The 26,226-nt window shown below is 45.6% G+C and overlaps 1 protein-coding gene across 1 annotated transcript in view; it reads right to left on the bottom strand.

Moving 5' to 3' along the window:
* Positions 1-17,638, bottom strand: part of SLC27A3 (solute carrier family 27 member 3) — a 442,422-nt gene extending 424,784 nt beyond the window's left edge. The window contains exon 1 of the mRNA XM_069651264.1: positions 16,154-17,638. Coding sequence (XP_069507365.1) covers positions 16,154-16,664 — 511 coding nt within the window. The 5' untranslated portion in view covers positions 16,665-17,638. The remainder of the gene's footprint in view (positions 1-16,153) is intronic.
* Positions 17,639-26,226: the final 8,588 nt, after the last annotated feature.

Raw genomic sequence — 26,226 nt, 5'->3', positions numbered from 1 at the left:
TTCTCCTAAGGCTCCTTTTGGAGGAAATTCCCGCGAGCAAAACCTTTCGCACTTCCGGTTGACACTGGAGGCGAAGAGATCCACTTGAGGGGTCCCCCAAAGGGCGAAGATCTCCAGAAGAATCTCCTGAGCCAGCTCCCACTCGTAAGAGATCGTGCTCTGCCTGCTCAGAGCGTCCGCCGTCTCGTTGTCGTCTCCGGCCAGATGAACCGCCGAGATCGAAACTTCCTGCTGGATGGCCCAGAACTCGAGCTGCATCGCCTCCCTGCACAGCGGAAGTGACTCTGCCCCCCACTTTTTGTTGAGGTAGTGCGTGGCCACCGTGTTGTCTGTCAGAATCAGGACACTCTTTCCTCGCACAGTCGGCAGAAAAGCCTTCAGGGCTAGCCTGACGGCCCTCAGCTCCAACAGTTTGATATGGAGTCTGGACTCCGACGGAGACCAACGACCGCTGACTGTCAACTCGTTGGCATGAGCTCCCCATCCCGTGAGGGATGCGTCCGTCACGATCGTCACCTCCGGCCAGGGCAGCCAAAATGGGGCCCCCTTCATCAGATGGCCCTCGACGGCCCACCACAGAAGGTTTTGGGCTACCGAGAACGGCACCCGAACAGGGTCCGACAGCCTGCCGGAGGACTGAGACCACTGGAGCTCGAGTGCCCACTGCAAAGATCTCATCCGCAGATGAGCCTCTAGCACCAGAAGAATGCAGGATGCCATGAGGCCGAGCAGTCTCAAGAAATCCGACGCTGGGAGATTCTGGGCAAACTTGTGCACCATCTGCTGAATGTGAAGAGCCCTCACCTGAGGAAAACACTGCCCCAGGGACGTGTCGAGCACTGCTCCGATGTACTGGAGCCGCTGCGTTGGTGTCAAATGGGACTTCTTTAAATTGAGGGAGAAGCCCAGCCTGTGAAGGGAGTGGCAGGTGACGGACAGATGATCCAGGACTTGCTCGTGAGAGCTCCCCCTGATCAACCAATCGTCCAGGTAGAGGTAGACGTGAATCCCCCCCTTTCCTGAGATGCGCTGCCACCACCACCATGAGCTTGGTGAAAACCCTCGGGGCGGAGGTCAATCCGAACGGCAGGACCCGAAACTGAAAGTGCGAGTCGCCAACCGCAAACCTCATGTACTTCTTGTGCTTGGGATGGATCGGAACATGGAAGTAAGCATCCTTGAGGTCGAGAGACACCAACCAGTCCTGAAGTTGAAGGGCCTGGAGGTCTTGAGAAAGAGTTACCATCTTGAACTTGTCCTTCATGAGGAGCTTGTTCAAACCGCGCAAGTCCATGATGGGTCTCAATCCCCCGTCTTTCTTCGAAATCAAAAAATAAGGGGAATACCATCCCTTGTTCCTCTCCGCTACAGGCACCAGTTCTATGGCGCCTTTCTCCAGCAGGGCTTGAATTTCCTGCGCAAGGAGCGGATCCGGACTCTGCAAAGAGAGGTTCCCTGGTGGATTGTCGTGAGGCCTCTGCCGAAAAGGAAGACAGTAGCCGTGGGTTATGATCTCCAGAACCCACACATCCGAAGTAATGGCTTGCCACTCTACAAGATGCTGTGCCAGCCTTCCCCCAACCGGCGAACCATGGGACCTGGCCTCATGACTGAGTGGTAGCGGCTGCAGTGTTGCCTGAGGGCAAAGAGGCAACTGCCCGAGCGGCTTTGGCACCTCGAGTACCTTTGTTTCCACCTCTGGCACTCTTACGATGGCCTCTTTGACTGCTAGCTCCCCTCGCTTTACTGAAGGACGAGTAATAGCGAAAGGAACCTCCCCTCCATTGCTGTCCCCTAGGACGAAAAGGCAGAGGTTGGCGAAATGCAGCGCCCAACGACTTTGCTGCAGCTTTGGAGGTCTGCAACCTCTCAAGGCGCTCGTCAGCCTTGCTGCCAAAAAGGTGTTCACCGTCAAAAGGCATGTTGAGGAGCCGGGACTGCACATCAGGAGCGAACCCAGACTTCCGCAACCACGCAAACCTGCACATTACGGTGCTCGCCGCCATGGACCGGCTGACACAATCCGTCAAGTCCAAACCCGACTGAACGGCCTCACACATAGCATCCTTGCCATCCTGAACCATAGCAAGGAAACCATCCCGTTCGTCCCCTTCGGGAATAGGATCAGCCGCTAATGCAACACAGTTCCACAGAGTGTGTGTGAAACGAGACAAGGCACATATGGAGTTGGCCGCCTGAAGCGCCATACCCCCCGAAGAAAACACTTTGTTCGCCCAGCCGTCAAAACGTTTGTCGTCCCTATCCAGAGGGATGGTAGGATACGACGCCTGCTTTGCTGGGGCCGTAGCCGCCTGCACCACCAAACTCTCCGGGGTGGGGTGCCTAGACAAGTAGCAGGGGTCGCTACTGGCTGGACGGTATTTTCGCGACAAAGACTTGCCCACTGCCGGGAGACTCTCCGGAGCAGTGCAAGCCGCCGCCACCCTTCTCTGCAGAGCCATGTGAAAAGGCAAAACCGGGTCAGTGGGTGGACCGAGATCAAGGATGTCCGTGAGATCATCCTGAACGAACTCCCCTGGGGAGCTGACCAACCCAAGTACTCGGTAACCCGAGACATAAGGTGCCGATATGAAGAATCGGCATGAGTGCCAGGCTCCGGTCTACAAAACTCCACCTCCGGAGAGGTGTCCAGTCCACTGGCATCATGCAGCGACTGCCGCAGGTCATCAAACTGGCTATGACCCGAGATAAGGTCATCAGGAACCGGAACCGGAACCAAGCCGCCATCAGAGCCTTCATCACCCTCTGAAATGTACTCCAGGCGGGGAGAGGAAGACCTCTGGGGACCAAAGCAGTGCCTGACCTTAGCCAGAGCCTTTCTAGGGGCAAACCCCGTGCCACGGGGCCCCTCCGACACCACCGCCTCGAAAGGCGTCGAGGGCGCCGAACGAATCGGCGTCGACGTCAGCTGCAGCGCCGCCAGCATCGGCGGCGTCGAGACAGGCCTCGAAGCCAGAGCTCCGAACGTGTCTCGACGACCCCCTCGCAGGCAGAGCCTCAAGAGAAATCGTCGACGACCTAGGCGACACAGGCGTCGACGTCTTCTTTGAAGATGGCACAGGATCACGCGGTCTCGAGCGCGTCGTGGACTGGGACCTGGAACGGGCATGGCGAGAACGGCTACCCTTGTCCGAGCGAGACCTCTCCCGCGAGCCGTGCCGACCACCCGAGCTCGAAGGCGTACGAACGGTGTCCGTCGACCGGTGCCGACCGACCCCACTTGGAGGCGCGGACGGACCGGTGCCCTACGATTCAAGAATCGCTAGCATCTGCTTCCCGAAGGAAGCCCATTCCTCCGGTGTTGTGTGCATGGAGGGCTAAGCGACCCGCCGACGGGCGGAGTCCTCGGAAGAGGACGGGGAAGGCGACCTATGCCGGCGCTTCCGGGAATGCCTCGAAGAGGCAGAGGAGTGGCAAGACCGACTCCTGGAACGAGACCCACTGGACTTCCGACGATGATGCGGAGTCGCCCCTTGAGTCATCCGTCAAAAGCCCTGCAGACCTCTACTTCCGGGGCTTAGACACCCGGCCCACCAACAGCTTCTTCTTGCGTTGCCGCAAGGCCTTTGCCGTGAGCGACTGGTAGTCGACACAGTCGTCCGTATCGTGGGCCTCTCTGAGGCACGCGTCGTGCGAGTCCGTGACCGACATCTTGAACCCACAGTCCCCGCATTTCTTGAAGCCCGGACGCGGGGTTGAAGACGAAGAAGACATTGCCACGAACAAACCAAACAGGTTCAACGAATCGAGAATTGAAAACAGCAAACTCCAACGAGTCGAGGCGTACCGAGATTCACGAAGCAAACACGTTTGTGGAAAAAATGGAACTGAGGCTATGGGCGTCGTGCGTCCTACTTATCACATCGGATGACGTCGGCCGTCGGAGGAGGTCCTCGGGGACGGCGCGTCGACGCAGACGCCAAAGATTTTCCGAAGCAGCACAGCTGTGGACATTACCTATCATAGATATGGAATACGTCGGAGGACCCAATCCCCTCGAAGTATATATTACTAGCAGGTGTACCTCGCACCGTGATTTCTACAAAAAAAGGAAAATAAAGACCAAAAAAATAAAATAAGGTATGTTTATATTTTATACATTTTACATTAGCTACACCATGAAACCTACTAACCACAAGTCAGGTTTGTAGCATGTTGGGAAGTACGCTAAACATTTCGAACAGACACACATACATATATGAGATACAGAGAGAGACAGAGAGATCGAGCCCCTCTGGAGAAGAAAAAAAACCTGAACTGTGCACTGTGGTGACTCTCCATTGCTAGCATGCTGCCAATTTCCAATTTAACAGTTTCAGTGCTGGGGCGTTTTCATAAATGTTTGCAGAATCTAGAGCAGTGAATGTGGCAGAGGCTTAGGACACACACACACACACACACATCTCTGTTTAAGATTAATATAGGTGTTGCTGTGTAGGACCATGGTAAGAAACCTTTCTTGAACAAAGTCACTTATATTAGGTTATGCTACCTGCCATTTGCGCAGCGCTATCTGCCACTACTTTGGCTTGGCTACACTGACTATTGGGCTATGGAATTGTTATTTAGGCAGAGGAAAAGGGCTAACTAAGCATTCGTTTATTATACAACGCTGCACTAGCTCAAATGCAGATTGTGCCTTTCTTACCCAACTGAAAAGCTGCTGTCTCAAGTCCCCAACCAGCAGAATTGGCCGTCATTTTTTTTTTTTACCATTCTATGCATTTTGAAAAACTGCCCACATTTATTTACACTGCAAACAACACTCCATTGTGTTGTGTCTGGATTCCTGCCTCCGGCCAAGACCAAAAGCAAGCAGCGTGCAGGCAATTGTGAAGGGAGACAACGACACCAGCTGACGAAGAGATTAACACTGCACACCCTTTTGAATAAGGCCATGAAGCTAGTTGCCAACAAGATCCACTGCAATCTTAGTGTGCTTTTCCAATCTTGGTTTTGTGTTGCATTCTCGGATTTGTAGTCCGAGTTTTATAATGGGAAAAGTAAAACATAAAATCCCAGAAAGCAAAAAAATAAAAACAGAACTGGGTATAGATAAGCACCTACAGATTAGAATGTATCGTGTTGGCAACTCTGTAAGGCGCCCCAGGTGCAGAAAAATCCCTCTGCACTATGGCCCCACCCTTGTCGCAGTCATGCCGAGAGCCACGGTGCCCCCGATAGTCCAAGGACATGCGGCAGGCTGCTCCTGCACTGGCAAGGCCGACCCCTCGTGGCTGCCCGCCATTAATCAGTGCTGCCGCAGTGGCGGACTGAAGACAAAGGGCCAGGCAGGAAAAAGTGAGAAAAACGGCCAAAGGAGAGCGTGGCCGTGTTCAGGCGCAGCAGGCGATAGGGTGCGGACTTGGGTGGGCACAGCATGGTCTTGGGGGCAACAACGGCGCTTTTCAGGGGCACAGTTAGTTGGCCTCTTTTTAAAGCTTGTTAGAATGGCATGCCTGGAACTTTGGCTTTTAATCACTTGGGATGCTTGAACGCAGATAGGTTTCAAAGTCCATAACATAAGTCAAACATACAAATAGCAAAAACTTCTAAACAACCACCAACTAAATATTTATGGCATGAATTCGTGATTGCAAATGTATGACTGGGTTCGTGGTGTAAAAATCACATTTTCTTTGTACCACTTCAAATGAGTCGCTTATGAGCAGGGGGGGAATTACTTTTGCAAACCGTTTATCCACAAGATGCCTACGATAACATGTTCTGGTAGCGGCAGGAAAAACCCCGATAGTTCGAGGAATTTCCGTTTGATAAAAACGTTGCAATGGGGGCAATTGCTTGCATTAGGCGGGATGTCGCAACTTAAAAATTAAACGCAATAGACAGTAGATCACAAACATATAAAAAGAAATGGCGTTGAAGTTGCTGATAAAAGCAGGGGAAAAGTAAAACAATTCTGCTATGGCCTAAAATTCAGTGTGCGTTATTTAAACCCTAGCTTTATTGTAAACGTTGGCGTGGCTCGTTTGTGAGGTGCTGCGGACGGCGGAATAGCCTTCTAGTCACTCACTGTACTCCTGATAAACCATGCACGAGTGTGGCTTTTTCTACAGCACACAGAACCGAACCACTGCAGGCGATCCCAATTAAGGAAAATAAAGCAATGAGCCAAGCAAAGCCAGTTGGGCAGAAACGAATAACGGAGACATGCGATGGAAGCTCCGATTCCAGCACCAGTTCACTGTTCCCATAGATTAGATAGGCAGCAGAGGATCTGTCTCAAAGGGTCGAAGAGCAGAACAGGCAATACCCATGTACAAACGGATTAACAATGCAGCTCTGCTGTTAGTCCCCGTGGTGCCATGTCAAATGCAGTGACGTTTCCTAAAGATACAGAGCACCACTGGTCCACAAAGAATAACCATGAGAAGTTGGCCAATGTCTTTAAATAGAAAGCACTCCCACAAATCTCTAGAAGCAATGCACTATCAACACAGGGAGTCCGGATCTTCAGACCATGCTCTCAGGTTGGTTGCAAGTGCTGATGATGAACTGAGAAGTGTAACTAAACTGAAATGCTGGTAGCTCGTTTTCACATTAATTTAATCTGCACTGGCAGCTTTCTACCTTTTATTATCAGCCAAGGGACCCAGAGAAACTGGTCTGAAGGAACAAACATGATAGTCCCATCCAGCCCTACAGATAGGGGGTGCTTCAGCCACTTTCTCCTCAAAAATAGGCAGAAACCTAGGGAGTAAAACTCCTCGCAATAAAAATTAGGAACACAGACACCTACTCCTACTTTCAACTACACCGCTTCATAGATCTGTTCCGATCAGCAGCAAACAGAGCCACAGGAAGAAACGGTCCAATTATTACTGTCTGATCTGTAGAGGTTTGTATTTGTATTTTATTTATTAGTAAAGCGCACCAGGCCCGAGGGTTACCGGGTGCATACCTTAGTTACAACATGGTAAGAGTGAACCATATGGAACATAAATGGTATAAATTACAGTTATATACATAAGGCACAGGGCACTGAGAGTTACAATAATATACATAAGGCACAAAGCATGGCACAAAGAAGGCAAATCGGGAGGCTATGTACATGAAGTGAGGCAGAAAAGTATTAATTGGTGGAAAGCCAGGCTTTGGTTAGGTTTTTGAATCTGTGGAAGAAGGGTTCCACTCTTAGCAAATTAAGGAGCGCGTTCCACAGTTTAACCGCCAGGACTGGGAAGCTAGTGCCGCCTGATCTTTGCAGGTTGTATCTTGGTATAGCAAGACAGTTGGTTTGGGCAGTTCTGCGGGGTCTGCTGGAGTTCAGTAGGGTGAATCTGTTGGCTAAATAGCAGGGTGCCTGGTTGGCGAGTCATTTATGGGTGAGAGCAATTGTTTTTAGAGATATTCGTTGGGAGACTGAGAGCCAGCGAATATTGCGTCTATTGTCTGAGATGTGAAGGTTCCTAGGGATGTTAAGGGCTGCTCTAATGGCGTTATTTTGGATAATTTGTAACTTGTTTAAGTTACCTTGGTTAGTGCCTAAGTAGAAGGCCTTGCAGTAACCAATTTTCGACAACACTAGAGTCCTAGCAAGTGAAGTGCAGTTGGCTGGTGAGAGGAAGGGGCGACTAGCTGTAATGAGCTTGCAGGTATAAGCCGCTGCAGAAGCGACTACATTGGTTTGTCTGGCCAAGGAGAGAGTGGAGTCAATATAAATCCCTAGGGTTTTAGTGTATTTGGAAACCTTGATGGTATTGCCATCTATAGCAAAGGATTTGAATGAAGGGTCTAGTTTGGAAAGTTTTTGGGGTGAGCCGAGGATGAGAAACTCTGTCTTTTCGTCGTTAAGACTAAGTCCAGGCTGCGCCATCCAGGCTTGGATGACTTGATAGATAGCATTTATGGAAAGAGAGTCGGCTGTGTAGTCCCATGAGATGGGGATGAGTAGCTGGGTGTCATAAGCATAATTAGTGTATGTGACACCCAGATATCGAATAAAGGTTTTGTAAATACATTATACAGAGTGGGAGAGACGCACAATCCTTGTGGTACTCCGCAGGTGACAGGTGGGGGTGAGGCTGCTGCTAGGGGTGAAAAGACACATGGATCTATTGTCTAGGAATGAGCTGATCCAGGCTGTTGCTTTTTCAGAAAGTGGGCTGCTTGTTTAAGGGGTCTGCACAGTATTTGGTGGTTTACGAGATCGAAAGCCGCAGAGAGGTCAAGAAGGAAAAGTAGTGCAAGTTTACCCTTGACACGTAGGTCTTCAACTTGAGTCTCAAGGTCGATAAGGGCCGTTTCGATGCTGTGACGAGGTCGAAACCCAGATTGCCTTAGACCCAGGAGTTTGTTGGATTCAAGATATTGTTGAATCTGTAAATAGGCAGCTCGGTCCAAGATTTTTAGTAAGAACATTACTCTGGTGATGGGCCTGTAATTAGTGGGAATGTTGGGGTCCAAGGTGGGTTTTTTTTAGTAGCGGGATGACCCAGGCATCCTTGAGGTTGTCCGGTACAATCCCAGTACTGAAGGATGAATTAATGAAAGGCGCTAGCTCAGAGGCAGCCTCCTTTATGATTGGCGCAGGGCAAAGGTCCCCCTGGCAATTGGAAGGTTTGAGGCTGTTGATAATATTTTCCACTTCTAGAACAGAGAGGAGTGAAGTTGAAGGGGGGGGTCAAGGTTTCCGAGTTAGGAAATTCATTGTTAGTTGTGAGTTAGGTTGGGGGTTGAGTTGTAAACTAGTGTGTTTGTCATTGATTTTGGCTTGAAGGGTGGCTATCTTGCCAAGGAGAGCATTTTGAATATTCGTGCACCAAGTGCTATCTTTGGTGCAAGTTTCGGGAGCTCAGAAAGGGGTTTCCAGTTCTTTTAAGATGCGGAACAGTTCTTTCGTAATAGATTTGGCTTGTTCGATGCGTTTATTATAGGTTTCTTTTTTTGCTTGAAGTATGGCTTCCTTGTAATTGAACGTTGCTAGAATGATGTGGGCTTTGTTAATTTCTGTGGGGTTACTTTTTCAATGTGATTCAGAAATCCGTTTTTCTTTGCGTAAGGTTCTCAACTGAGGTGTGAACCAGGAATTAAGATGGGCTCGCGGTTTGGGTTTTCTTAGTTTAGATGGGGCAATAAGGTTGAGGGCTTTTAACAAAGAAACTGGTTGTAGATGTCAACCAAAGCAGTGGGGTCAGTACATGAGAGAGCCTGTTCCTTGAGGGCTGGAAGGATGAGGGGGAGAAGTTTAGCGCAGGTTATGTCGCGCTTGTTTCTGGTGAGGATGGCGGGTTTAACATCTGGGGTGGAGGTCGGAGTTTTGGCAGAGAAGTTAAAAGTGATCAGGTGATGGTCAGTCCACACACACAAGGTTGGTTAGAGTCAACATTAATTTCACAGTTATGGGCCGCTATCCAATCGAGGGTTCTCCCCTTGGTGTGTGTCGGTTTGTTAATATGCTGGGTAAAGCCTGCGTTAGTGAGCAAATTATCGATCAGCGAGGCAGCTGAGTCATTTGGGTCAGCCAGCCCTAGGTTGAAATCGCCTAGTACGAACATTTTGGAGCTAGTTTTGGTGTTCTTTCCCAGGATGTTGGAGAGGTCTTCAGAGAAGGTGGATGACGGGCCAGGAGGCCGGTATATCAAGTGGAATGTGATGGTATGGTTGGGAGTAAGGGCAAGTTTGGCTGTTAACGCTACCATCGATGAGATTTGATGTACAGATGAGAGACTGAGGTTCAGGGAGTTTTTGTAAATGACGGCAATACCACCACCTTTGGCTTGATTGGTGTTGCGGTCGTGCATAATAATGTTATAGTCATTGGGAATGGCTAGTGAAAGTAGAGGCCCAGAGGCGGCATGGAGCCACGTTTCAGTGACGGCCAAGAAGTCGAGGTTATGTGTTAGGATGATGTCGGCTATATCAAGTGTGTGGGCCGTAAGAGTTCTGGCATTGATTAGTGCCCCGTTGATCACATTTTTGGTGTTGTTGATGTCTTGAGTGGTGGGTGTGTGTGGGAGGTAGCCCTCGTGATGGGCTGAGAATGTTTGTATTGACTAAAGGGTGTTGTGTAGTGATGAGAAGCATGGATATCCTGGAGCCAAGTCTGGTGTTTCTCATAGTGAGTGAGCATGGTTGATTCGGTGTCGGTTTCGTGGTGAAGAGTTGGAGCCATAAGGCAGAGTTGTTAATGTAAGGATTAGGGGTTATGATTATCTTATTGTGCTGAAAGGAGTTAGGCCACAGGGCAGCACTAGAATTGTGCAGGGCGGTTGAGTGGATAGTGAGGTAGAGTATATAGGCAATAGCTAGTACAAATAAATTGGGGATAGGCAGTTTGAAGGAGAGATTAACAGCCTGCAGCTGGGGCATAGTGGCAGGTTGCATAGGAGCAAGCAAGCGGTTGCTAACATACGGTAATGGAGCAATTTCAAATGCCTGGGCCAGGAATGCAGTATGGCTGAGGAGAATACCACCGGGCAGTCCCAACAGGGAGGGTCGTGGAGATTCGGTAGTATGCCGCGGGGCGGTGTCAACTGGATACGGTCAATAATAAGCAGTACGCTAAGTGCGTGCTAAGAGGTGAGCCTGGCACAAGGAACTGGTCGCGGGTCTCGAGTGCAGCGTCAGCTAGCTAGTCAAGGCAGAGCTACATTAAGTGAAGGCTAAGTGAGAAGGTCGGGGCACATGATGGTAAAGTGTGGGGCTTGGTGCATCAACAGCATGCAGGTAATACAAGCATGTAATGACGTACACACTACAGGCAGGCCTGGCGAAGGGTGCACATAAATAGTAGGTAACAAAGCTTGACACAGCGTCAATTAGGTACTATAGATATCAACACTACATTGAGTTCAGGCAAAGTTGCAAAGGTCAGGGCACATAATAGTACAGTGTGGGCTCAGTGCAGCAACAGCGAGCTGAGTAGTACAGGCATATGACTAAATGCGCATTACAGGCAGGCCTGGCATGGTGTGCAGGTAAGAATATGGCAATGAATTACAGGTGCATTAGCAGCCGAGTAGGCTCAGAGATGGCGATCTGGCAAGGTAAGTGTGCTGATGCATAGAATAACATAGCGTGCACATGGAGCAATGCAGTGAGTACAAGGGCACATGAATGCATAAAAAGTACTTTGAAGCCTCACCATATGCAAGTTCATACAGTCAGAGGAGACTCTGGCTGAAGTGGAGGAAGCAGGGTGCACCGGGCATGGGCTTGAGCGCACACCGCAGCACGGCACGTTCGGTCAGCTCAGTCAGGAGCCTTAGTGTGTGCCTTGGGGTGTGCCGGCTTCGCCTGGCGGCTCGCTCCCATAGGCTACTAGATGCTCAGTTGGGCCAATAGGATCAGATGGACTCCGCAACAAAGGAGTTAGGTGTGAGAAGGCTGGCGTCGGCCATCTTGGAATTGTCGCTGCAGGCACCAGAATCTGCAGATACGCTGTAGCAGCTCCGGTTTGGGCTGCATTAACTGGTCAATAGTTAAAATAGCAAAATGCTGATAAGCCGCTTATGTGCGGAATTGCAGATCGGACGGGTGCGGTCTCGGTAGGCAGAGCGGCAATTAGCCAGAGAGGCTTACCTCTGCTCGGGTGACCCGGACCAGTAAATATGTTGGAGCACAGTCCGTGCTGATGTAGAGGGGAGCTCCTGCTCCAGCTCTCGGTCGTGGAAGCTGCCTGGGGTGACTGGAAGCTGCCTGGGGTGACTAGGTTAACATGTGTCTTTCAATGTGCATGAATAACTAGCTGCAAAGACGGAGTGAAGCATTTTTATTTGCTTACAAAACACTCCCATTAGGAATGGGACTTTTTTTTTTACTCCCCAAAACATAATTTTACTCGCAACTTTAAAAAGGTAGTAAAATACTCCCAGTTCCAATCCTTATTTGGGGCTCTGGCCCCATCCTTTTTTCTCGACTGTGCCACTGCTTCAGCCCGCCTCTTCTGCTCGCCATTTGTGCAGACCCACTCCTTTTCCGCCCAGGCTGCTCGACTGCTGTTCAGATCCACATGGGGGTTGACTCCCTTAAACTCGGGCTTAGAGGCGCAAGGAGGGCATACTGGTGCACAGACTATATCGTTTTGGGTCTCTTTAGAAGCGTAGGAGTTTCAAACGGCTATGCAGTCTTTTTTTCTGCAGAAATTGTACGACATGCTCAACCATTACACTGGGGTAGGCATGTCTTGTGCCCAAACTCCATCCCCATCCATGACCCGGAGGCCTAGACTGAAGAATGCATTCTGGTAGGCTCTATTCAAAGCGTGTAAACCCTGATCGAGTTAAGAATTCACTCCTTCCCAGGAAACGGAGGCCCCTAGTCTGCTGTCAGGTATTGACGGGAAAATAGTGCGATACAAGAGTGAGAGATAGCTAATATATATCTGCGTAAAGCTTCACATTAGTAGGCATTCATAATTAACATGAATTAAACCATTCTTCTAAAACTCGTAAAATACACTGGCATGACATCTTTCCACTGCTGTAATGGTTGTGAAATTAATGCTGTCTGTGGAAAAACAATAGCCAAAGTCAAAAAAGATAAATGATGCATACTGGATCCATTTGGAAGTTCTAGTGCACGATAAACCACGAGACTAAGTCAATTGCTTTGTAAACGGAAGATGAAGATGGCCTCATAGGACCATAACACACGTAGCCACCAGGTATGCATCATGTTACCCTAGGTTTATCAGTGCTACTAAGTCCACAATTTAAGAGTCTCAAGTCTTCAGTGTGAGTTATGTGCACCAAGTCACATTGATAATGCAATTTTAATACACTCTGGAGTTGGAACCACTCAACACAAAAACTACTTTACACGGTTTGCCTTTATTTAGGCCTCCTAACACGAGCTCCCAAGCCTTGGGCCTCAGAGCCATAACATACCCACGATTGACAGGACCCCTTAAGCATCACCTTCTTCTCAGACGGGAAAGTTGCTCAGGAACCACCCTGGTCCACTGAAGCGGTCCTACAAATGGAGCCCACCCTAACTGTATCGCAGATGACCCTTGCATCGAATATTGTTTTAATGTAATATTTATCCTGTGTCCTTTATGTATGGTTCTACCTCACCCTGCAGCACCTCATACTACGATAATAGAAACCAGCGTACCGCTCCAACATATTAAGTGCCCAGTTACTACGTGGGGCAATTCTGTGCTTGACAAAAATAAAAATGCAATTTAAAATGTTATCAGAAATACAAAAAAATAAAAATAATCAAATCTAATCTGAAGCAATAGTATTATTTATTTACTTTAATGCGTTTAAGTTCAAAACTTAACACATACATTTCAGCTTTAATTCAAATATATATGCACAATCTTATACAAACAATACTAGAATAGAGATACAAATTAACATCTAGATGAAAGACATATTTCATTTCAATAAATTGGATATTATTCACATTCAATTTCACAATCAGCCAAATCCTATGAAGTGCCAAGTGCAGGCTCTTCATGTTAGTGTTCACACAAATCCTCCAAAAAGCAGCACTTGATTCTCTCCAAGTTATGAACATATGTACCACGGTGGGACATAACAACTGGTCCTAGACAAGAACACTGGATCCACGCATGCATAGCAAATTCCAATAATCCACTCTTCATACATATGTAGAAGTGCCTGTTTTCCAACAATATTTTTAGTGCAAGACCAGTTACATCCAAAACAGGAAACCGATTTATCTGTAATAACAATATAAAACTGCGCAATTTTGGGGAAGGGCATAAAATCATATTGTTTGACATTGCTATGCATGAGCACATTATAACCAAAATGAACCCAGCTCTACAATATCAATGTCTTTGGGCTCCATCCGTCAAGCTCTCTTTCTGGTCTGACAGCATTTTTTAAAATGTCAACCATGCAGAAGGAATTTCACAGGGTAACAGCTGCAAATTGGTTCTTTTAAGTTAAATCCTTATCAAAAATAAAAATAACCATGAAATTCAAGGCATGGTCAATTTGTTAAATGTTTGACTAAACAAAGGACCAAGAACCGAAAGTTTGCCTGCAGCAAGCATAGTATTCCCACTCACAGAGATAGGCCTACACACAGGCCAGCAACTGAAATTAGTAGAATTTTAGAAAAAAGTGAACACAAAGTTTCAGAAGGATGTCCACACATTGTTCATTAGCCATGTTTTTGACTGCCTCTTCCTATCTTGCCATCGGGTTGACGTCACAGCAGCACAGTGGCATTAAAACCTTGCAGATCAGTGCAATAAGAAAATCTGGTGTATTGCAATTGAGCATTGTGTACATCCCCTCGGAAAAGCGGGTTATATCCCAGGTTTTGACCCAATCTTCAGATATTAGGGCGGCTCCATTGAAGAAAAGATGACATCTCCCCACCCGATCAAATACATTTCAGTTTATCACTGTACATTTTTTTAGACTAATCAACTTTGATATAGCGCCATATTGAACCAGTGGCAGGTATGGAGCAATGGGTCCATATGTTTAAATCCTCACAAACTAGTACACAACCACAACATAGTTTGTGAATATTCAGTACTAAAAAAGGAGCAAACAGCAAATAATTAGGGATCCGTTCTTATACACCGGCTAGGGTTATATCTTATCCCTAGCTATTGTCTGCATGGGATATCTTCCGACATCCCATGCAGTGTTCCCTAGCGTGTCGCTCAGGCATGCCCATCATACACTCAATAAAAAGAACAGATAGCAGAAGCAGTCGGTCAGTGGACCCTCGTTCTTCGAGGGCCTACAAACAGATGGAACTGTACTAAGTAATTAAGGCAGCGATAGCCTATTAAAATTGAAGAAACTTCAGAACTGATATAAGAGTACATTGAGGGCAATATCAAACCAGTGGGTTCGTAAGTTAAAAACGAGACATGCTTATTCCTTGATAATCCAGAGTAAAAAACAGCCTTTAGTCAAATTGCAACGTGTTAACCATAACGACTGCCCAGAAAGAAAGCTTTAAGATCTGCAAAGAAATAGATGATGCCGAAAGCGCGTTTAAAAGCGATCCATTCACAACCGAAGAGATAGGCGCTAGCACTTTTAGGGACCTACAGTACTGATTCACCAGGTTCAGCACTTGCCATGGCACGTTCACCCAGTCCCATAGGTGGGAGAACTGGGTAGCATTTGACTTTAATGTGCTGTTGTTGCACGTGCATGCGTGGTCACACAACAGCACACCGCAAGTATAAAGACTGTTTGTTGTTCCGACGTTGCGGTTAAGCATCCGTGTGTGTTTATGTACTGTATTCAGGTATTTGCACAAACAGTGTGTGTATATGCATGCCATCCTAGCATTGTCCATGAATTTATTTAGAGAACTCAGATCTCTTAGACGTCGACACAACTCGTAATGTTAGTTACTGTGCAAATAATTATGCATTTTTATGGATCGTCATTAAAAGATAAAATTAATCCTTTTTGTCTTCTGTTTCTCCTATTAATCATGCTGACTAGGCTGGTTAGCATTAGGCACATTGTAATTGTTTACACCTAAAGTTAGAGCAATAGTACCAGTTACATTTATAGCTTTCCCCTTATTTTATCCATAAAGCTCTTAGTGTGGTTTGTCATTCTTATCCCAGCACTGTACGGGATCGCAGGGACTCCCAAAGTAGGTAATCTACAATAAACATATTTATGCTTATATCACTTTCCCTCCACAGTACGCTTACTCTTGCCCAATTCACACCTTAGTATAAAGTACGCTACTCTTCGCCAAATCAAAACTTTGTATACAGCTAAGATCGAATATCGCCAGAAAATAATTATTGTTTAATGTGCATACAGTACGAATCATGAACAGGCATTTGGGTTTACATACTATATGATCTCCACAAGGATGTTATAATTTGTTTCTAGGTAAGAGTCGATAGTTGATATATTGAACACACCTAAATTGATCATGGATGCACAAATCATCAAATATACATATAATCTATGCCACATCAACGACATCTTGAAATGCTACCCAGAGGGGTCCTCATTATTTTCACCCCAGTCTGTTGAATGGATGAGCAGGGCTTCCAGAGCTTGTGCCAACAAAGGTAAAGTCGCATATAGATCCCTGCAGCTGTCCCACTAACCAGCCGAGTGTTCTGACTGGTTTATTTGGTAGCATAAGGCACTATTTCAGCATTCATAACTCACCCCTCCCCAGGACTCACCTGCTCCTACGATGATCGCTTTGGCCCCACACGTGCGGCAACAGTGCAGCAGGGAACTATGCCGCATATTGATGTTCAGGAACGCTGTCACAAATCCCAGTTTGGCTAGGCCGAACCAAGTCCAGAGAAAGGCAGGTTCGTTGGACATGAGGATGGCAATGGTATCTCCAGACTGCAGCATGTCCAGTGATTCATCCTGACCAGCCAGCGGTGACTTCTCCTTGCATTGAGGTAAGAGAGCATTGGCCACCCGATTGCTCTGGCTCTCCACCAGACCATATGAGAAGCGATCCCCTTCGAAGATCAGAAAGGTCTTATTCGGGATAGCACTAGCACGCTGGGTGAAGCGTTGCACCATGCAGCAGATCCCTTGGCGCAAGAAGGAATTCACCTTCCATTGGCAGCGGATAAGCCGCACATAGAATGCAAAGTCCGCCAGCAGATATGGCCACCAAATCTTCTGAACGAGCAGGAGGGTGGCCAGGCCAGCCAAGAAGGCCCAGAGAAACATCTGCGAGTGCAGGAGTAGATGGGCACAGAAAAGCAATGACTGGGTCACAGCAGATTGGATGGTGGGGGGAGAGGAGGCAAGAATGGGCTAATCCAGTGGTTCTTGGGAGTGTGTCAGTGATTCAAGAAGTGCCAGGGTAAACTAATTAGCCATTGTTAAAAAAAGGCAACAGGGCTCTTAGGATGAGTCAGGAGTGTCAAAGGATGAGTAAGAAAGTGAAACTACAAGCCTTTGGAGTAAGGCATTTGGGGTAATTCGGGGGTTCATAGGATAAATGAATCAGCCATGGAACACATTAGGTGGACAATGGGCAAGCAAGGGGTAATTGAGATACGACAGGGGTGAGACTGGGTGATCTGGTTAGGCTATAGGGTGTTGTGGTATCAGTGGTTCTATCAGATGAAAATAGGGTACAGTAGGGGGACAGAATGCGAAGAGCACCAGAGGTAAAAGGGGTATCCCTCGGGGAATCAGATCAAAGGGAAGACTGGCTATGAGTAATTAGTGAGGCATGCCAGGTGTGAAGAGTAATTTTGAAGGGGAAAAAAAGCCTGTGATAGAATTAGGGTCACGAAGATTGGTGAGCAACGGCGGGGGTGAGAAAGGGGATACAACAAAGAAACAGAATTAAAGTAAAAGGGGCTTTGTGGTACAAAATCATCTACTGTGATAGGGGCGTGGGCTAAAAGGGCTATAACAAGAGAGCCAAAATCAAGGGGAGCACTTCGGCAGCGAGTGACGGTTCGTTAAAGTCCTCCGTGAAAGACAGCCAGGGAGCCTTACTCACCGACAGGGAGACGACTCGGTGCCAGGCTGGACAGCGAGCTCCCTCGGTGACAGAAAAGGCGGCTATCCCCAATCAGCAGGATTCACCGATCCGCTCCAGAGCTCCAGCTGTAGAGAAATCTAAACTCGCCGCCTGCAACAGAGCAGCAGCCTGAAGGGCGCGCGCGCGCGTTTCCTCCCCGCCAGACGTGCTGGCAGGGCACGCGCACAGGCGCCGGATGAGGGCGGGAATCCTGCGAGCCAAAAGCAAGCCAAGAGGCGCCGTGCACGCCCCCTGAGTGCCAGAGAACTCCATGGTGAAGTGCGAGTGGGCCGGTTTCCAGAGCGGAGTTCTCACACACAGGGCCAAAGCAACATGCGCGTAAATCACCTAGAAAACGCCTGCAAGTTTTAGCGGACAGTGTCTACATTTTGCCAATGTATGCAGACGATCCGAACACTGACACCAATGCGTGGATAAACGTGTTCTTTATTAATTCTATTTTCCATGGACGCTTTTAGACCTTTCGAATCTTTGAAGTAATGTGAACTTGTCAAGGAGCCTGCATGTTATCTGTAAAAGTTAAGAGAGCAGCTTGCCGCATTTCCGCCGATGATTTAACCTTTCTGCTGCAAGAAACTTAATAAACTGTTCATAATGTCGTCCCCCGGGTTTCTGCCGGTCTTGGCTCTGGAAAACGTGTGCTAACGAATACCTCTCCCGGTCCCTCCCTAATGGGGATGGTGTGCGGGTATGTCTGGCATTAGTGGAGTCATGCCTTTCAAGTAATGAGTTGAAAGGCATCGGTGGGCTCACTGCCAGCAGATAGCATACTTTTTTCTCAATTTAATTTGCAGTTGCTTTAAATAGGATGAACAATGTCGAGTTCCTGTGGTGGCATCACAAAAGGTGTATGACCTACGCAGTGAGCGGCTATGGAATAATTATATTACTGATTTCCAGCCCTGTGTAGCGCTCATAACTTTAGTAAAGGCAAACAAAAATGATTTAGCAGTTTACTCCTTTACTATCACTTCCAGCAGCAAAGAGAATAGAGATACTTGTAATAAAAATAATGAATAAACCAATCCACTGGAGCCTAGAGGATTGTAGTAATTGCCAATACATTAAGCACCAATGACAAGCTGAACATTACACTAAAGATGAACCAACATTAAGAAACGAACTTTCCAAAACAACAGGGTAAACATCTCTGTAAACGATCCTTAATCAAAATCAGGCCCCTCTTAAGACATTTTGGGGCCTGGGGCGCAGACGTCTTTCCGCCCTCTACCCATCCCCTAACCAAAGATATAAGGGATCCAAAATCTCTGATCATGCCACCCCTACAGTGCGATCACAACGCATAGCTTGATATGCTGCCCCACAGCAATCAACATATGCATGGATACTCCCTTCCAGTCCCCTAATCTTTTTCAGACTTGCTGGAATGAGAATAACAAACAAGTGGTGTTTCAAGGGAAACGTTAATAGTCCACAATGAGAAGTGCATGTGTACTAGCTTAGATAGAGGACACATTTTATAAACAGCAACCACGAGGAGGGTGCAGTCATAGATGCAGGACACCGATCTTTAGCCATATGAAAAAGGTGCACAAAGACAGGTGAGTCATATAAGCACTCACACAAATTGTAAAAGTGCTCAAGCATGTAGACAGATTGGAAGCAAAGAGAAAGGGGCACATACCATAGGGAAATGTTTTGGGCCCAGATACCCCGCAAGTTCATGTTAATAAAATTAATGGTGGAAGGCCGCAGGAAAAAGGTTTTAGAGATAATACAAAAAGAGGGAGTGAAGGGGAAAGGAAAGGAGGCGGGGAAGTCTTACTGTCTATTCTTGGTCCGGCTCTTTGAAGGGCGGGGCAACAATCCCCTGAATCGTATATATATTTTATCCCTCTTCTCTGAAATCCCGAGTCTGCGGCTGGTGTACTCAAGCGATACTTGTCTGGTTGATTTTCTGTATAACGATTTGTTCACAATCACAGATAGTTAAGCATGCAATCCTGGCCGAAGGTGAAGCCTTATTATCTCTGGGCTATGTCGTTTTTGAAAAGTTGGGGATGGAACCCCATGACCCGCTAAAAGCTGTGCCTGGGTAAAGAGCAGTTAAGGGTGAATCAGCAAAACACCTGACGATAAGGTTCTCAAACGAACGGAGGCCTCAACGTCTGGGTGAAAAGGGATTTACAAGCAATTCAATAAAAGAGGTAATGTATGACTGGCCCAGGATTGTGAATTATTTACATAGAACACCTGAGTACTGCAATGAGGAAGCATGAGTATCTCAAGTCCATATCCTGAGTTGGAATTCAAGGGGGTATGCAAACATGATTAAAAGTAAGGAAATGTTAAGATTCTATACTATATTATGTATTTGTATTTTATTAAGCACCTTAAACCAAAATGCTGTACAGAGGATAAGAAATGGTACAATAACAATGAATAAACAGTAACATTCAGAAAACGATCACTCAGGGATGTTGGAGTAAATGAGACTTCAGAGAACCACCGGATAAAGAATAGACAGAAATTGAACTGAGAGAAAATAGAAACGCATTCCAGTGAAGAGGGGCAAGGAGCTCAAAGGCGCGAAAGCGAGACTGAGCACAGGGAGGACAAGGGGATACCAATAAAACAGAGAAGAAGAGAGAAGGGGGCAAGGAGCAAGACGATAGAGGGATTTGAAAACAAGATAAAGAAAATGTAATTTAATTTGAGAATAAAAGAGTAGTCATCCAAGAGTTGCAAGCGAAGAAGAAACAGAGCCCCAAAACGAGAGAAGACACAAAAGACAGATAGAAGAATTGAATGCTGTTTTAAGAGGAGCAAGACGCGAACTTGGGAGCTCAACAAGGGCAGTAGAACATTAGAAAAGTCTAGAGAAAATTAAAGAAGAAAGGTAAGAAATGGGCGAGCTTTACGAATGTTGAGAAACTGGAAACAGGAACGGGATGTTAATGAAATATGATGAGAACAGGAAAGATTAGTGTCAAAATGGGGGCAGAGATTTAGGGCAGAGAGTGAAATTGAGAGCCTATATGGGGGAAATAAAAAAAAGGAGGGGAAGGATGGGGAGGAAGGGTATTAGCAGGAAAAAACAAGACTTTAGTCTTCCCAGCATTGAGAGTAAGATAGTGGGAAGACATCCAAGATTTGATAGCAACTAGACAAGCAGAAAGAGTATGATGCATTTCAGGAGAAAAAGAGGAAAAGGAAAGAAACAGTTGGGTATCATCAGCATAAACATGGTGAGATAACCCAAAAGAGGAAATAATAGCAGCAAGATAAGAGGTATCAAGAGAGAATAGAAACAGGCCCAAAACTGACCCTTAGGGCACACAATGGGCCAGCGGGAAAGAGTTCAAAGACTTGCCAGCCCAAGAAACTGAGAATGTTCTATTGAATAGATAAGAGTGAAACCAAGACAGAACAGACCCCGTAAAACCAAAAGAAGAAACTGAAGCCGAAAGTAAAGAGTGATCAACAGTGTCAAAAGCAACCGATAGATCTAGAAGAATTAGAAAAGATGAGTGTTTAGAACATCGTGCATAAAGAAGAGAATTCAACACAGAAAGAAGAGCAGTTTCTGTCGAGTGGAAATGGCAAAAAAACAGACTGGAATTGAGAAACAATAGAGGAATTAGAAACATACGTGAAGATCTGAGAGTAGACAAGCAGTTCTAATAGTTTAGAAAGATAAGGTAATAAAGAAATAGGACAGAAAATAGAAACAATCAGAGGATCAGCAGTGGGTTTCTTTAATATTGGAATAATGGAAGCATGCTTAAAAGACGTAGGAAAGGTAGAGGTAGAGAGACAGAGGTTCAAAAGAGAAACAAGATAAGGTACACAAAAGGGATAGACCTTAAGAATAAGTGCAGAGGGAATAGGGTCAGTGGGGGATGCAGTAGGGTAAGCTTTAGCTAATAGAAGAGAAACATCAAAATGAGAAATTGGAGCAAAGTGAGCAATGGAAGTGTAAGGAGTAGGGCCACCAGGAGTAACACCTTTAGGTGAATTAGAAACTTCAATGTCATTACAAAGAGAAAGGACTTTAGAGGAAAATAATTGAGAAAAGTCAGAAATAGATAAGATAGAGTTAGCAGAATGATCTAGGGTGGGAGGAGAGCGAAGCCGAGCAAGGGTTTGAAAAAGAGGCCTAGGATGAGTAGACTGGTATGTAAAAGATCAGAGAAATAAAGACGCTTAGCGGAAAGTAAACAGTCATCATAAAGAGAAAGAAAAGTAAAATGAGTGATCAGACGTTGATTTGGTCTTCAGCCAAAGTCTTTCAAAACAACTAAGAAAACGGTGCATAGAGCATAGATGAGGGGAAAGCCAAGGTTGGGAAGGTTTACGAGTAGGATGATATGATATGATATGATAGGTTATTTATAACGCACTTAATACCCAGAGGTTTCTAAGAGCGGATCTAGGGATCGGGCCTGTGGTGCTCCGTATCGTCATGCTTCCAAGGCAAGCACGTTGCCCCAGAGCTATCCTCCCTTTATCCTCTGTCCTCCCAAGATGGAAAGAGGACAGAGGATAAATCTGGTTGAGAGAAGTGGAAAGCGATGTGGAAATAGAAGACGCAGCCTCATCAGAGGTAAGAGCTGAAAAGGAGGAAAGAGAGGAAAGAGCAGAAGAACAGGCAGAATTAAAGAGTGATGGTTAAAGTTGCATAGGTCACACAGAGAGAAAGTTAATGAAGTAGAAAAAGCAGAAGAGCATACAGACGTTTGAGGAGACAATGATACAGAACGAAGATAGTGATCAGAGGGGTAGACTGGGAGAGATGACACATGAGAAGCGGAGAAGGATGAGTTGAAAATCAGATCAAGGGAGGAACCAGAAATATGAGATGGAGGAGCATAAAGAGGCAGAAGAAAATGGGAGTCAAGGACGGAAAGAAAATGAATAGTAGAGTGTGTTGATAATAAGTGAAGATTAAAGTCCCCTAATAATACAACAGGGGTAGAGGTAGGTAAGATGTGAGATAAAAGATGATCAATATACCCCAAAAAGAACCGATAGAACCAGAGGGATGATAGACAAGAACAAAAGAAATAGGAAAAGACTTAGGAAAGTTTTGTAGATAAATTCAAATGAGGGATAAGAAGGAAGAGCAAGATAAGGAAGAATAGCAGAGAAAGAAGAGTGATAAAGAATACCAGTGTCCCCTAAACAAATAGTGGAACGAAGGACATGACAGAATTAAGTCAGAGATGTGGTCAAAAAAGCATCAACTGTAGTATCATGAGGCGGAATCCATGTTTCTGTGATGTAATTTGAGTCTAAGAAATACCCAGTCTACTCACCCTAGGTGTCTTTTTCAAACCCTTGCTCGGCTCCTCTCTCCTCCCACACTGGAGTCATTTGCTTGCAAGAATCACTTATGTTGGATATACACCTTATGGATGGGTAGGAAGTTCACGCCACCTGCACAAGGTAAGGCTTGAAGGGCCGCCCCTATGGGGGGCTATTAACAGCAGCGAAGCGTGACCAGGGCATTACTATGACCATAGACGTATGTACAACAAGGCCGACTAGGCCCAGGCCTAGGGCGGCAGATTGCCAAACGAGCAGCATTTTATTGCAGTTTATTTTTAATTTACTGGTTGTCATTTTTTAAATATAAAGCCAACTTTGTTTCTCACAACACTGCAAGTAATTATGAGCTGTTACCAGTCATTCCACTCTGACAGCTAAAGTTTGTGATTGCCAAACCTGTATATATGCTTGATATTTACAAAAGCTTTATTGTTAGGGTGACATTTGTTAAAAAAAAAACAAAAAAAGGAAGCACGTACCAAACGCAGTGTGTTTTAAGTATTTAGTGATTGAGTCATACAACTCTCACAGATAGTTATGACAGATATCATCATCATACTTTATTTCGGCCTGTAAAGACCATTAAAGTCACATGCAATAATATATCAAACAAACCACAAACAATGGAAAAATTGATAGAATCACAATAATATACAGTTAATAAAAAATTGAAATGGATCAAAATAACATAGCAAAAATACAAAAGGGATACAAATCATCATATTCATTCCTAGAGTAAAAGCACTTCCAAAAATCCTGCCTTCTATGTGCAAAGACACTAATAAGCACGATATAAATACAATGCATTGTAAATCAGAGTTAAAGTCTTTAAGCATTAGCACACAGCCCTTAACATAGGGCTCATCTAAACACATCAGCTACTGCTACCCTAAAACAAATTAATAAAAATAACTAAAATGCTATAGTCCTTGACCTTCTCATCCATGCCTGTAGCACATAGTGACCCATGCAAAGGGGGTCTAGTGAGTTCTCACCGGCCAAGCACAGTTGGAGGGCGTCACTCACCCTGCTTATGTGATTTTGTTTAAAAAGCAGGACCCAAAACATTCTTCTTAGGTCCATGTAATTATAACAGAAAAATTCAAATGACATCACTTTCCGCAGTATTTGAACAATACGGACAATCAGGGGAGCACCTGGATTCCATTTATTTCTTAAAGCAGCCAGCGGGAGAATACCTGTACATAATTTCATATAGAGCGCTCTCATAGCTTTGGACTGCATCAAGTCCAAATACTGCTCAAAGCCATGGGTGCTCAAGGGTACATTTAACTGGGCCAGTTTTACCAAAGTTTCCCTTTCCCATCTTGTGGCATAAGCAACTTCATTTTCTCTTTAAAATTGTATGGGATAGTTTCAGGGTAATGCCAAAAGTTTTCCCAGCCCATAGTAGTTAATCCAAAAGTGTCTTGTGTGTTTTTTCTTTGTGCGTGATCATTTTTTAAAAGTTTGTAATAAACTAAAATAAAAAATAAAAAAGTAATAAAAATAGTAGTTAATTAATCTTTAATGGCCATAAACGAAGCAATGGTTGAACCTCCAGCCTGGGATAGCAAATCTCTAATCGCCTCTTTGGGTTTGGCAAGGTTGGGATTTGCCCACATTCGGACCCAGAGGTACACAGGTTTTGCGCGGCAGATGAATCCAATACCTTAAATACTCATTTTCATAAAAATAGGGATATTAGGTGCATTCGCAGGAAGCCCCAAAATAGATGTTAGAAATGTTTGCTCTGTCATCTGTAAATCATTGATATTACTCATACCCCAGAGCTCTGCTCCATATAAGGCCGCCGACCTAGCTTGGGCCATATAAACCTTCAGGATGACACTGTTCCTGAGTGACTCGAGACTTAGCGCCACACAGAGGCGTAGCCAGGATTGTCCAACAAGTGGGGCCTGAAGCTAATGTAGTTCAGGCCACCGCAGTGACACTAACTTCTGTAAATGCCCACACAGCTCTGCAGTGTGGGCATTTACAGATGTTGGATGGGCCTAGCATGCTCAGGCCCTACCGTGTTTACGCCTCTGGCACCACAGTGTCTGGTTAAATTAAGAACAGCACGCTTGATTTGCTCTCCCCATGTGTAGTTAGCCTTCACCCTAACCCCTAAGTAATCCTACCAAAAAACGTGGTCAATGGGCCCGTCTGTGAGAGTAATTGTGAGTCGAGGAATTTTCTTCCTTGAGTGACTGATAAAAACCATTGATTTTGGTTTTGTGCTGATTTATAGCCAAGACAATTACCACACAAAACTCTTCAGAGCTATTCAGTTGGTTCCGGAGTGCCATAAGGGTGAACGGGAGTAGAACTGCATCATCAGTGAACAGATATAAAGCTCTTTGGTCATTCCTATCTTCCCAGAATGCTCTTTAATATGCAAAACAGCCAAACCTCATTGGTTTTATTGGTGCCACTTCACATTATCCTTGCAGTTCTTTTTAATCAAAACTCACATACACTGGGTTAAGCAATTACTTTTATATTCAAATACAGGATATGTATTTTTTAAACCGATGGAAAAATTAAGGTTTTCCCTTCAGAAGTGTAAAGGTTAAAAATGATGTATCATTTTACAATATTAAATGCATGCCTATGCTTAAGTCAAGCACAAAGTTCCAACACGTGGCACTAAAATGATGTTCAGGGGCAAGCACTAATTTCCCACCCGGACCCACATTTCAGAGGCATATGGCCACCCAAAAGGTGCAAGCATGAAATGTATCATAGAGAAGTTAGTTAAAATGGAAAAGAGTAAATCTGAATGTGCATCAAGAGAAACCTATGAAAGGATACCCAAAGCCATAGAGGGTTGAGAACAAAAACCGTGTGCCAAAGGTACACACTGTTTCACAGCTGTAAAGGTGTCCCATAAAGATATCCAAATAATACTACCAAAGGAAGGTATACCAAAGTGAATCCCACAGAAGCTCATCCAAAATTCCAAGGAAACTAAGGAGTCTTAAATAAATAACAGACCCCATTTCACTGTTTATACATAATACAATTTAATACAAATCAGTGTGTTTAACGTTTATACACCTAGATGATCATACAAAAATATAACAATACAGTCATAAAAACCTATCAACACTTAGTTTCCTTGGAATTTTGGATGAGCTTCTGGGGATACACTTTGGTATACCTTCCTTTGGCTGTATTATTTGCAGTTAATGCCCACTAAGTAGGAAGGTGTGGAGTCCACAGTGGGAGTACCGTTGTGAGACACATCCATAAAGTCATCTATTCAGCTATCTTTACAGAAGGTGATCAGTGCTAAGCAGGGAAATGGCATCCAGCTGGGTTTATCATGTGTGTTTGATTACATTCTGCTGCATGCTCAGTACTGCCAGGAGAACCAACTGCAAAGTATGTCACACAATGCATAACTGTAATGTTTGTAAGTAATATTTACATTAA

This window comes from Ambystoma mexicanum, chromosome 1p (genome assembly GCF_040938575.1).
Source record: "Ambystoma mexicanum isolate Mex_15411 chromosome 1p, UKY_AmexF1_1, whole genome shotgun sequence".
Taxonomy (NCBI): Eukaryota; Metazoa; Chordata; class Amphibia; order Caudata; family Ambystomatidae; genus Ambystoma; species Ambystoma mexicanum.
Note: the sequence above shows the minus strand (reverse complement) of the source record. Positions and strands in the feature narration are given on the sequence as shown.